Genomic DNA, 12,845 nt, shown 5'->3' on the forward strand with positions numbered 1-12,845 from the left:
AACTACAAGGCTGCATCAGGAGCAACAGACCAGACATAAAACATAAAAAAAAAAATCAATAAATAATATCAATATTATATGAACAGAACAGAGATAAAATACTTTTTTAAAAATCAATAGCTAATTCTCATCCCATAATAGAACTGGTGTTTTGCCATGTAAGATCTGGTACTGCATTCATGTCAGTCCCCTGAAGCAGGCTCTTACTGAAACGCCCATGTTTGCTATAGGCTGCTGTCAGATATTTTCAAGTTGTTCCAACACTGGTTCTACAATAGCAGATACACATCAAAGCTATCACTTATTTGGTTTTTTTTTGGAGTTTTTGAAAGTGTTATGCATATATTTTGAAAATGTTCACTCATAGTAATAGTGGTATGACACACTTTTTTGAGGATGGGACAAATGATTGACTTTGGTCAATGACGTCGGGATCTTGAATAACTTTGCGTTATAAGAGGTCCTATGACCCGATGTGACTTGTATAGCTGAAGTCCAACCTTTCAGACTTTATCTTAGATATTATCAAAAAGCAAGAAATAAAATAAAATTTGTTTGTCATTTTACATCAGGGTTGTGTTTGCCCATTTACCCACTTACCTTTAGGTGTATTTTTGATTTTGAAGGCAAGCAAACTCTCCTCCTATAAATATCACATCTATAGGCAATTTACTGCTTTATGATCAGATCTTTTTGTTAATTGTTGGTAAGAGTGTTCTCCCCTTTTTTTCATTTAATAAGAATAAAAATCAGATCCATCAACTGAATAAAAATGAATCCATCAATTTGAGAATTCTGGTGTCCTTTTGGTTGCTCTACCTGGACATTATTCCTGCACTAACTGCTGGCTGTGATAACCTGATGTCATATAATTTTTAAGCTGCTGTCTGAATGTGGCTCTTTTTTAAATCTCTATGGAAGTGCCAGGACTCTACAATTTCTTTTATGAGACATTAGAGGTAGTTCCTACTTCTTCGTTTATATTTTTTACTTGGATTCTTTTTTGCAGATATGCCTTTTCTTCCTAGTCTAGAGCGAAGCATATTTTACTCCTTTCCCCTCTAGGTATGTGCCATTCATCACTTAGGAAGGAAAATCTATGCCATTAAAATGCTATTTATACACGTGTGTATAGAAGTACAGTGCTATCATTGTGCACAGCACTGCACTGAATTATCAGACACAATGATTTTACTTCTCTATATATGTCACTGTGTTAAGAGGTCAGATATATTCTTTGACAGAGAGCCAAGACCACCCCACATGGTTAAAAAAAAAACGGGCTACGTTTGGGAAGCTTTCAAATAAAAAAACCTCTCAAGTTTGCTACTGTTTAACAGCATCTGCAAATGTTTGGGGGGTCACAAAATATGGCGGAAAGCTCCGCCCATTGGCTTCAGCCCACAGAATGGGTCAGATAGGCTCACGCTATCTCCTGTCATAAAACCTCCTTGCTCAGGGAGCAGATAGGTGGAGAGCCCCAGAGGGGTAATGATGCCCAACTGCAAGTAATTTCACCACTTACATATGAACTGCAGCTGCTACAGTCAGGTAGGCCAAATCCAACTTGGAACACTTGCAACTTTGGATTTTTGACCCAAGTAACTGCTAGAGTACATTGTTAGTTCTAGAGAACCAGGCCAGAGATAAGTAAACCATACCGCCATGCTGGGAGACCCTGTTAAACAAAACATGTTGCTTAGACTTATTTCTCTTCCTAACCCATGAATTCAACAAGACCCCTACCTAGTACTTTAAATAAACATTATTTGGTTCACCTTAATCGCTGTATGGATCCAGTGTATTCTGGCTCCTGGGCCTGCCCTTGTTCACATTACCACACTCTGTATCCGTGCATACAATATTGATCTTATTTCTTCATTGATGTAATGTTCTAAGCCTTGCCAACAGTTGCCCCTGATGCAGCCTTGCAGGAAAAACATGGGCACATTGGGCACTGTGATTTTATTTGTGTATTAAAGTTTTTTAGCTCATCACTGTTGTGTTCAACTGGTGGTCTGCTGTTGTTGCTGCTGTTCATAGTGTCTCAAATGAGATGGCAGTACATGAGAATGACAAGGACAAATCAAACTCGGGTATACATATAAAGTATCACATACCATGTAACATGAGTTTATTTTGTTGGGCAGACTGGATGGACCTTACAGGTCTTTATCTGAAGTCATTTACTATGTTACTATGAAAGTCTGGAAAGCGACTACAGAGTAACATAAGGGAGTAGTGGAGGAAGAAAGAAGTGAGATAACAGTGCCCAAGAGGAACAGGAATTAAGAAAAGACATTAGCTCACAGGATGAGGAGGAGGAAAGTGCAGGAGGGGAAGGGTTCAGAAAAACAGGAATAAAGGGAGAGGCAGAATTAGAACACAGCACAAATAGGAGAGAAAATGGAAAAAGGAGAATACAGTTGCAATTTAAATAAAACCAAAGAAAGGTAATTTTTTGGGGGGGGGAAGAGGAGGGAGGAATTTAGCTTTTGCCTTTTCAGTAATAGCTCAAGGTGAATTACACTTGGGTACAATAGGGGTATCTTCCTGTCTCTGGAAGACTAACAAGTTTGTAACTGAGGCAATAAAGTATTATGGGATGAATCTGACATCAAAAAAGCACTATTCTATAAGCCATGCTGAAAGTTATGTGCAGTTTACAGAATAGCGCTTAGAATTAAGGGTTAAGTGACTTGCCCATGATCACAAGCAGCAGCAGTGGGATCAGATCCAGGCTTCTCTGCCTTCAACTCTAAACACTATACTATACCTCCACTTTGTATTGATCTTTCTAATTACAAAAAATAATATTTCCAGTTCTTTACAAATGTATACCCCAAGCACTCCACCCTAAATATTTCACTCGGGCTTGCAATCTCAGTTTCTGGGATGGACCAACCTTGGCATGTCTTCAGCTCTGGAACTCTTTGCAGGAGGATGTAGTAACAGCGGTTAGTGTATCTGGAAATTAAAAGGTTTGGACAAATTTCTGAAGGAAAAGTCCATAGTCTGCTATTGAGACAGACATGGGAAGCAACTGCTTGCCCTGGGATTTGTAGTATGGAGTGTTGCACGATTTGGGTTTCTGCCAGGTACCTGTGACCTGGCTTGGCCTTGGCCACTGTTTGGAAAACAGGATACTGGGCTAGATGGACCACGTTCTTATCTTGCAAGCCTGATCCAGTAGCTGCTAATGGGGTGTTAAGTGCCGTTCCTCTTGTTGGCTGGTAGTAACGGGAAGAGGTGCTGAAAGTCTGACCCTACTCTAACTGGGGCTAAGAAGGCCCGCAAAAGAAGACACGGGGGGGGGGGGGGGGGGGGGGGTCCGAAACCAGCACAAACCGTTTAATCTCTCGTTGCATGGTGCTCTAGGTCCTACAGTGCTGCTACCATTTAATATATAACAGGACTCCATATCCCAGAATGCACCAGTAGATAGGGTGGAAAACCCTGCCCCTCCCAATCCGCTCCCTCGCCTGACAGATTTTTCCCCACTCCCAGGCAGCACCGCCCACCGGAAGCGAAGCAAAGAAAAGCGCGGAACTCAACCCTCCCTCACCTTTTCCACTTTCTTCGGCCCTTTCACCAGCTCGTGCCGCTTCGGGATGGTCCCGCCATCACAGCCCATATCGACCAACCTCCGTCCAGTCCCAACCGAACTCAGAAGCCACGCACGCACTGGCTTCCGTTTTCATGAAACGTCACGCCGTACGTGATGTCATCAGTGGATGCCGGGCGTTACATGACAGGCACACCACTTTTACGTCGATTCTTGGGATCGCATGGGCTTGCTATGTTGCTATCTAGTTGCGTTTGATTGTTTAGGTTAAAAAAAATTAACCTACGCTATCATCAACTGTCCTAGGCGGGTAACAATAATACGTAATAGTTCTCAATTGTGCGAATAGCATGTAAATCATGCATTTGTCTTTTTTTAGGTATAGTAGCATTTAAAGCCTGCATTATATTTATACTGGTCCATTTGACTCTTTAGGTATGTTATCCACCTTCTTGGAGATTAGTCACGCCGCAGTCCCAAACAAGCTGATTCACTTTTGCCCTGATACATAGAAATATGACGGCAGATAAAGGCCATATGACCTATCCTGTCTGCCCATCCTCTGTAACCCCTAATTCTTCCTGTTCCTAAGCGATCCCACATGCTTATCCCATGCCTTTTTAAATTCTGGAACAGTCCTCGACTCCACTACTTTCACCGGGAGGCTATTCCATGCCTCCACCACCCTTTCTGTGAAATAACACTTCCTTAGGTTACTCCTAAGCGTATTCCCTCTTAACTTTGTGGTATGCCCCTTCATTCCAGAGCTCTCCTTCATTTGAAAAAGGCTCTTTTCCTGTAGATAAATGCCCTTGAGATATTTAAATGTTTCTATCATGTCTCCTCTCTCCCTTCTCTCTTCCAGTGTATACATGTTGAGTTTCATAAGCCCGTCCCTATAATTTTTGCATTCAAGACCGCTTACTAATTTCATAGCCGCCCTCTGGACCGACTCCATCCTGTTTATATCTTTCTGTAGGTGCGGTCTCCAGAACTGCACGCAGTATTCCAAATGAGGCCTCACCAGAGACTTATACAACGGCACTATCACCTCCTTTTTCCTGCTGGTCATGCCTCTCTTCATGTACCCAAGCATCCTTCTGGCTTTGGCTGTTGCTTTTTCTACCTGTTTGATGCATGCCGGGTGAATAGTTCTGATTTTCTTTATGAAACAGGTGGAGAACTGTACATTCCATATCATCAAGCTGATCAATCCATAGACTGGTGGGTTGTGTCCATCTACCAGCAGGTGGAGATAGAGAGCAAACTTTTGCCTCCCTATATGTGGTCATGTGCTGCCGGAAACTCCTCTGTATGTTCTCTATCTCAGCAGGTGGTGGTCACACACAGCAGCAGCTCTGGCTAGGCCTCCAAGCCTAATTTTTAGGTTTTGTTGAGGCCTGGGGTTGAGGGCTCTTTTGAGCAAGTGCAAACCTGGTGGTGCCAGGTCCCTCCTTTTCTCCCCCCTCCCGCTGGCTCCGTTTAAAAAAAAATTTTTAACGTCTTTAAAGGCGTTTAATTCGACGTTTCTTTAAACGTTCATTGCAGCTACTCACTGGGACACCAGTTTGTTACAGCTCGGAGCGGCAAGCAGGTAATTTTACCTTTTTATAGCGGGCAGGGGGTTCCCCGATTCTTCTCCTCGTGGCAGTGGCGTCGGAGGGCGAGGGCGCAAAGGGTCGCTCCCCGGATCGCTGGAGCGCTTCTAGAGGGGATGCGGGGGTTTTACAACCTGATTCGCCCTTGATGGGTGATAGTTTAGTGACCGATGAATGTCCCGGTCGTTCCTCCGGCGTGGCGGTTTTTTCCCGCCATAAACGCCCATCCCCCGCTCCTCGCCTCCGCCATCTTGGCCGGCCACGCGGCTCGGACGGCTTCTTCGTGGGCCGCCCTTGAGGTTGGAGACATTAATGCCATGAACGCCCTTAATTTGGGCGACGGCACAAAAGCGGCTAAAGTTAAGCGCCGTTCTTCCCGCGCGACTCCTTCACGGAGTTTCGCGCTGGACGCCATTTTGGATGCGCAGCATGTCTCTCCCCCGCTATTGCGAGCGCCGGTTGAGAGTGCGTCTAGGGCTGTTGCCCAGGCTGCGGAAGTGCACAGTCTGGGGGGTTTCTCCCTCGAGTTTGTTTTGCTGCTGCATCAGGCTTTCCTCATGCAAAACGCTGCCCCTGCTCCCTCTTCTGATAAAGAGGTTGAGGTTCCCAGAGGTAAACGCCCTCGGGTTGATTTCCAGGCCTTGGAGGACTTTTGTCTCCTCCGATGTAGATGAGGGCAGCGTGTCTGAGGTCTCCCAACGATCCTTTGCGGATTCCTTGGAGGAGATAGATCCCCGCTCGGATGGAGCGGATGACCCCTCTGCAGCGCGGCTTTTTAGCCCAGAGGATTTGCCCAACCTGTTGTTACAGGCCATGGACACTTTGAAGATTTCCTCTCCGGAGGACGTCTCTCCCTCAGCCCCTGTTGGCTCTGCCATTATGCTGGGGACGAAGCGCCCGCCTAGAACCTTCCACGTGCATGATGCCATGCACACCTTAATTGCGGCTCAATGGGATGTCCCGGAAACGAGCCTTAAAGTGGCTAGGGCTATGTCCCGCCTCTATCCTTTGGCTGTGAGTGAACGTGAGGCCTATCTGTGGCCTACCGTGGATTCTTTAATCACTGCGGTGACTAAGAAAACGGCGTTGCCGGTGGAAGGTGGCACGGCCCTAAAGGACGCCCAAGACAGAAGATTGGAGGCGGCCTTAAGGTCGTCCTTTGAGGCAGCTGCTTTAAGTTTGCAGGCCTCAGTTTGCGGCTCCTATGTGGCTAGGGCGTGCCGGACTATGGTGCAGCGGGCTTCCCCCTCGGATCATTCCTTGAGGGCTGATTGGCCGGCCCTGGAATCGGGCTTAGCCTATTTGGCAGACTTGCTGTATGATGTCTGGAGAGCCTCAGCTAAAGGCATGGCTCAGTCTCTGCGCGGCGGTGGCTTTGGCTGAAACATTGGTCTGCTGACCACGCCTCTAAATCCCGCCTGGCTAGATTGCCTTTTAAAGGCAAGCTGCTCTTTGGGGTCGAGCTGGACAAAATCGTGACCGATCTCGGCACGTCTAAGGGCAAGAAATTACCAGAGGTCAGGGCTCGGGTTAGTACTCGTCCCGGTACCTCCAGAGGACGGTTGCAGGAAGCCCGTCGGTACCGCCCGGGCAAGTCGGGATCCTCTGCCCCCTCTTCCTTCAAGAGGAATTTCTCCCCCAAGCAGCATTCCTTTCGCAGAGACCGCCGTCCCGGAGGTGCTCCCTCCGGTCCTCCCCCAGGGTCTCGTACCCAATGACGGGGCCTTGGTCCACGCCCCAGTGCAGATTGGAGGACGGCTGTCCTCGTTTCTGGGCGAGTGGACCACTATAACTTCAGACGCGTGGGTGCTGGAAGTCATCAGAGACGGCTACAAGCTAGAGTTCTGCCAACCCTTAAGAGACGGGTTTGTACTCTCTCCCTGCAAGTCTCCGGTCAAGCTGTGGTAGTGCAGCAGACCTTGGACAACCTGATCCGCCTGGGTGCGGTTGTTCCGGTGCCAAAAAATCAGATTGGCAAGGGTCGTTACTCCATTTACTTTGTGGTTCCAAAGAAAGGAGGTTCTGTCCGGCCTATCCTCGACCTCAAAGGGGTCAATCGGGCCTGGAAAGTGAGGCACTTTCGCATGGAGACTCTCCGCTCTGTTATAGCGGCAGTGAAGGCAGGAGAGTTCTTGGCTTCCTTGGACATCAAGGAAGCGTACCTGCATATTCCCATCTGGCCTCCTCTCCAACGCTTTCTGCGTTTTACAGTCCTGAGACGACACTTCCAGTTCAGAGCCCTCCCTTTCGGGTTGGCTACTGCTCCGCGGACCTTTTCCAAAGTAATGGGGGTCATAGCGGCCTTCCTGCTAAAGGAAGGAGTACAAGTCCATCCTTATCTGGACGACTGGTTGATCCGAGCCCCCTCTTATGCAGAGTGCGGCAAAGCTATGGACCGGGTAGTTGCTCTTTTGAGCTCCCTGGGATGGATCATCAACTGGAAGAAGAGCCAGCTGCGCCCGACTCAGTCCCTGGAGTATCTGGGAGTTCGATTCGACACCCAAGTGGGCAGAGTGTTCCTGCCAGACAATCGGATTGTCAAGCTTCAGGCTCAGGTGGACTAGTTCCTAGTAGCCTCTCCTATTCGGGCTTGGGACTACGTGCAGCTGTTGGGCTCTATGACGGCCACGATGGAAGTAGTGCCCTGGGCCAGGGCTCATATGAGACCACTACAGCTATCTCTGCTGCTGCGCTGGACTCCGATGTCGGAGGATTATGCTGTGCGCCTTCCCGTGGGCCCAGCAGTGCGCAAGGCGCTGAGCTGGTGGACGCAGACAGACAAGTTGTCTGCAGGATTGCCTCTGGTGACCCCAGAGTGGATTGTCGTCACGACAGACGCCTCTTTGATGGGCTGGGGAGCCCACTGCTTGGGAAGGACAGCGCAGGGGCTCTAGTCTCCTGCAGAGGCAAGTGGTCTATTAACCTCCTGGAACTCAGAGCCATTCGGTTGGTGTTATTGGAGTTCATCCCGGTACTGGTGTTGAAGCCTGTACGGGTCCTGTCGGACAATGCCACGGCTGTGGCCTATATCAACCGCCAGGGAGGTACCAAGAGCGCCCCTCTAGCCAAGGAGGCTATGAGTCTTTGCCAGTGGGCGGAAGTGAACCTGGAGCAGCTTTCAGCGGCCCACATTGCCGGAGTCATGAATGTCAAGGCGGACTTTCTCAGTCGCCATACCTTGGAGCCCGGAGAGTGGCAACTATCTGCTCAGGCGTTCTTGGACATCACGAAGCGCTGGGGCCAGCCGAGCCTAGATCTGATGGCCAATTGCCAAGTGCCGCGCTTTTTCAGCAGAGGACGGGACCCTCGATCCCTGGGAGTAGATGCTCTTCTCCAACAGTGGCCGACACAAGAGCTCCTCTATGTGTTCCCGCCCTGGCCCATGTTGGGCAGGGTGCTAGACCGGGTGGCAAAGCATCCCGGCAGGGTAATCCTGGTGGGTCCGGATTGGCCCAGACGTCCCTGGTATGCGGACTTGTTCAGGCTCTCAGTCGACGATCCTCTGCGGCTGTCAGTGGAGCAGGGCCTGTTACATCAGGGTTCCGTGGTGATGGAGGATCCCTCTCCCTTTGGTCTTACGGCCTGGCTATTGAGCGGCAGCGTCTGAGGAAGAAGGGCTTCTCAGACAAGGTCATCGCCACTATGCTGAGAGCGAGGAAGCGCTCTACTTCTACTGCTTACGCCAGGGTTTGGCGTATCTTTGCAGCATGGTGTGAAGCAGGCTCACTTTCTCCCTTCACTGGTCCAATTTCTTCAGTGTTGGCGTTCCTGCAAGAAGGTCTGGAGAAAGGCCTATCGCTCAGTTCCCTTAAAGTCCAGGTAGCGGCTCTGGCTTGCTTCAGGGGCCGCCGGAAGGGTGCTTCCCTGGCTTCGCAGCCAGATGTGGTGCGCTTTCTCAAGGGAGTTAATCGCCTGCGCCCTCCTCTGCACTCAGTGGTGCCTGCGTGGAATCTCAACCTGGTGCTAAGAGCATTGCAGAAGCCGCCTTTGGAGCCCTTGTCGAGGGCATCTCTGAAAGACCTGACGTTGAAAGCAGTCTTTTTGGTGGCTATCACTTCAGCCAGAAGAGTTTCCGAGCTCCAGGCGCTCTCATGTCGAGAGCCTTTTCTGCAGTTCACTGAGGCAGGAGTGACTATTCGCACAGTGCCTTCCTTCCTGCCCAAGATTGGTTCTCGCTTCCATGTGAATCAGCAGCTCTGTCTCCCTTCCTTTCGTAGGGAGGACTACCCAGAGGAGTACTCCGCTCTTGAATATCTGGATGTGAGACGAGTCATCATCAGATACTTGGAAGTGACCAATGATTTCCGGAAATCGGATCATCTGTTTGTCCTGTTTGCAGGTCCTCGTAAGGGTCTGCAGGCTGCTAAGCCTACAGTGGCAAGATGGGTCAAGGAAGCCATTGCAGCGGCTTATGTGGCCGCGGGGAAGGTGCCGCCTATCCAGCTGAAGGCTCACTCCACGAGAGCTCAGGCGGCCTCGATGGCAGAGGCCGGATCCGTCTCCTTGGAAGAGATATGCAAGGCGGCAACGTGGGCTTCGGCTCATACATTCTCCAAGCATTACCGTTTGACTGTGGCTGCACGGGCGGAGGCCCGGTTTGGAGCTTCAGTGTTGAGGTCAGGGATTTCTATGTCCCGCCCTGGGTGAGTACTGCTTCGGTACATCCCACCAGTCTATGGATTGATCAGCTTGATGATATGGAAGGTAAAATTATGTATAATCATACCTGATAATTTTCTTTCCATTAATCATAGCTGATCAATCCATAGCCCCTCCCAGATATCTGTACTGTTTATATTCTGGTTGAATTTTAGGTTCAAGTTTAGCCTTCAGTTACTTCAGGAGGACTTCGTGTTCAAGTTCTTCTTTCACCTGGATTCTTCAAGAGTTGAGACGAGTTTGTGTTACAGTGAACTGCTGCATTCCTCTCCCCTCCGTTTTACGGGGCTGGATTGAGACATAAATTCTGCCGGCACTCCCTCCCGCTTCGTGCGGCTGTAGGGCAGCTTTGTACCCCTCCCGCTTCGGCGGTGTTAGGGTCAGTCAGCTCCTCCCGCGGTTGCGGTTGCAGGATAAGCCAGATCCCCCCGCATCGGCGGGTGTGGTGTCCCTCCCCCGCTCCGCGGGGATGAGCTGGACGGATTCCCCTCCCCCACTTGTGTGGGGATGAGCTGGGTTAATTCCCCTCCCCCGTTTCGGCGGTGGTGAGCTGGGCAGAGTGTCCCTTCGTGGGTGTAATTCTCTAAGTGCTGAGTCCTGCGGATGGAGCTTTGATATCGACATACTAAGGAGTTTCCGGCAGCACATGACCACATATAGGGAGGCAAAAGTTTGCTCTCTATCTCCACCTGCTGGTAGATGGACACAACCCACCAGTCTATGGATTGATCAGCTATGATTAATGGAAAGAAAATTATCAGGTATGATTATACATAATTTTACCTTCGTGCATGCAACTCAGGAGTACCCATTCTGCAGTAGTTCAGCAGTCTGGTGGGAACTGTGCACAGACATGCAAAGTCACACACTTTTGGCATGTGACATACGGCATTCAGCCCTGGACTCTAGTTCACACGCCAAAGCCCCCTCCTCTCACGCATGCGCAGGATGCAGTAAGCACTTTTCCTCCCTACAGCGCTTCCCTCCTTCAATGTTCCAAGCCAGCAGCAACTGTCAGTGTTGGTAAGATATGCAGAAAAAAAAGATGTGCTTACCTGTAATTGTAATTCTCCGTGGACAGACGACCTTTTAGCCGCAACTGAAGTGATGCCATGGCTATGTCACTGACCCAGCCTTTTCAAAGCTAAGAAAGCTCTCTAAGAGCTAACTGCATATCCCCCATTTCCTGTCACTGTACTGTTAGTATAAAGTTCTTTGAGAAGCTAGGGAGGGTGGGTTTATGTGGCAGAAAGATCTTCTGTCCACGGAGAATTACCGTTACAGGTAAGTAATTCTTTTTTTCTCTATGGACAGAAAAGTCTTTTAGCTACGACTCTCAAGCTGCAAAAAGAACAAGGTAGCAGTCTTCATAAGTACAGATATTAAAGCTTTAAATATATAATGGAAAGACTGGTACTTGGAACTGGAGGAGGTGGAAAGTTGTTGCTTCAAATTGCAGAAGAGAGGACAGTCTGGCCAAAGGAAGCATCCTTCAAAGAAGCAGCATCCAGAGAAAAGTGCTGAGTGAAAGTGTGTATATGTCTTAACCATTGTACATATATCTTAATCAATGTAGAATTTAGCTCCTCTAATAAAGGTTTCATTTATCTAATATGAATCCAAAAGAATCCACGGTAATTATTGAGTAGTCTGTGTCAGTGAGACAGGCTGTAAATCCATAGCAGTACTCTCACCCCTCCCCTTCCTTTATATTCTCCGTTTCCTTCCTAAAGCTGTTACATTTGTGAACCCTCTGCATCACTCGCCCCATCAAAAATAGCATTTAAGACTAAATACCTTGGTCATTGTATAGTAAGGCAGTGGTTCTCAACCCAGTCCTCAGACTACACCCAACCATTTCAGGATATCCACAAGGAATAGGCATGAGACAGATTTGCATACAAAATAAGCAGTGCATGCAAATCTGTCTTATGTATATTTATTTTGAATATCCTGAAAACTTGATCAGCTAGGTATACCCTGAGGATTGTGTTGAGAACAATTGCAATAAGGGATGTTCTGCTTGAAAGAGTTGAATTTTGCAGTGATTAGGAGGTATTAAAAAAAACAAACCTCCATTCAGAGTTGCAGGGTGATGCAAGTCTACAGTCATGTACTCCTTTCATTCAGTTGTTCAGCTCCCTACCAGGAAGAACCAAGTACCGATATGGTACCTTGGAACTAAGTCAGTGAGAAGTACAGTGCTTGACACTTTTAACAGGGCAGTCAATATTAAAAAAAACCTTAATACCTGGGTAAATGGCTTTTCAAAATTGTCTTTGTGGGTGTCATTTTATAACAGGGTATCTATGAAATGTGCAAAAACTGCTTATATATTTTTATTACCAGTCCATGTGATTTTGATGTTTTGTAATAGACTCTTATCCACCTACACGTCTCCTTCGTTGTTTGAGAAGAGTCAACTCTCCCTACTCCTTTTTGCTCTGCTTGAAATATCCACATCACGATTTTGCACAGGGAGAAAAGGGTGGGACCCAAAATCAGGACTTCAATAGTGATTACTGAACATCCAAGCATAGAAAGGAAGACATGCTAAGACCTTTTTCAGTCACATCCAGGCAGTGATGTGCTGGTAAATTTTTAACAAAAGGCTCTCTCCCCCGTCCACCTCTGCGCCCCCCCCCCCCCGTCCCCCACTGCGCCCCCCCCCCCCGTCCACCACTGCGCCCCCCCCCCCCCGTCCACCACTGCGCCCCCCCCCCTAAATTGCAGAGCTGGCTATAGCTGGGGGGAGGGGCAATGCATGACTCTCTCCAGGAAAAAAAAATTAAATGATCCCAGGTTCCAATCTAATTCATGTTTAATATGGGATAAAATGCCATAAATAAATAAATATAAACTTTTAACGTTCAGCACCTGATTCTCAAAGTGGACATATTCCAAACACTATAATGAAAATAAAATTATTTGTTTCTACCTTTGTTGTCTGGTGATTTTGTTTCTCTGATCATGCTGGCCCAGTATCTGATTCTGCTGCTCTCTATCTGTTCTCTTGACTCTGT

At 48.1% G+C, this 12,845-nt stretch overlaps 1 protein-coding gene across 1 annotated transcript in view; it reads right to left on the minus strand.

Moving 5' to 3' along the window:
• The window catches only part of RTF2 (replication termination factor 2), an 80,285-nt gene extending 67,440 nt beyond the window's left edge, over positions 1-12,845 (minus strand). The window contains exons 1-3 of the mRNA XM_030212644.1: positions 12,841-12,845; positions 12,429-12,438; positions 3,566-3,644 (exon numbers count right to left, since the gene is read on the minus strand). Coding sequence (XP_030068504.1) covers positions 3,566-3,634 — 69 coding nt within the window. The 5' untranslated portion in view covers positions 3,635-3,644; positions 12,429-12,438; positions 12,841-12,845. The remainder of the gene's footprint in view (positions 1-3,565; positions 3,645-12,428; positions 12,439-12,840) is intronic.

Source organism: Microcaecilia unicolor, chromosome 8 (assembly GCF_901765095.1).
Source record: "Microcaecilia unicolor chromosome 8, aMicUni1.1, whole genome shotgun sequence".
Classification (NCBI taxonomy): domain Eukaryota; kingdom Metazoa; phylum Chordata; class Amphibia; order Gymnophiona; family Siphonopidae; genus Microcaecilia; species Microcaecilia unicolor.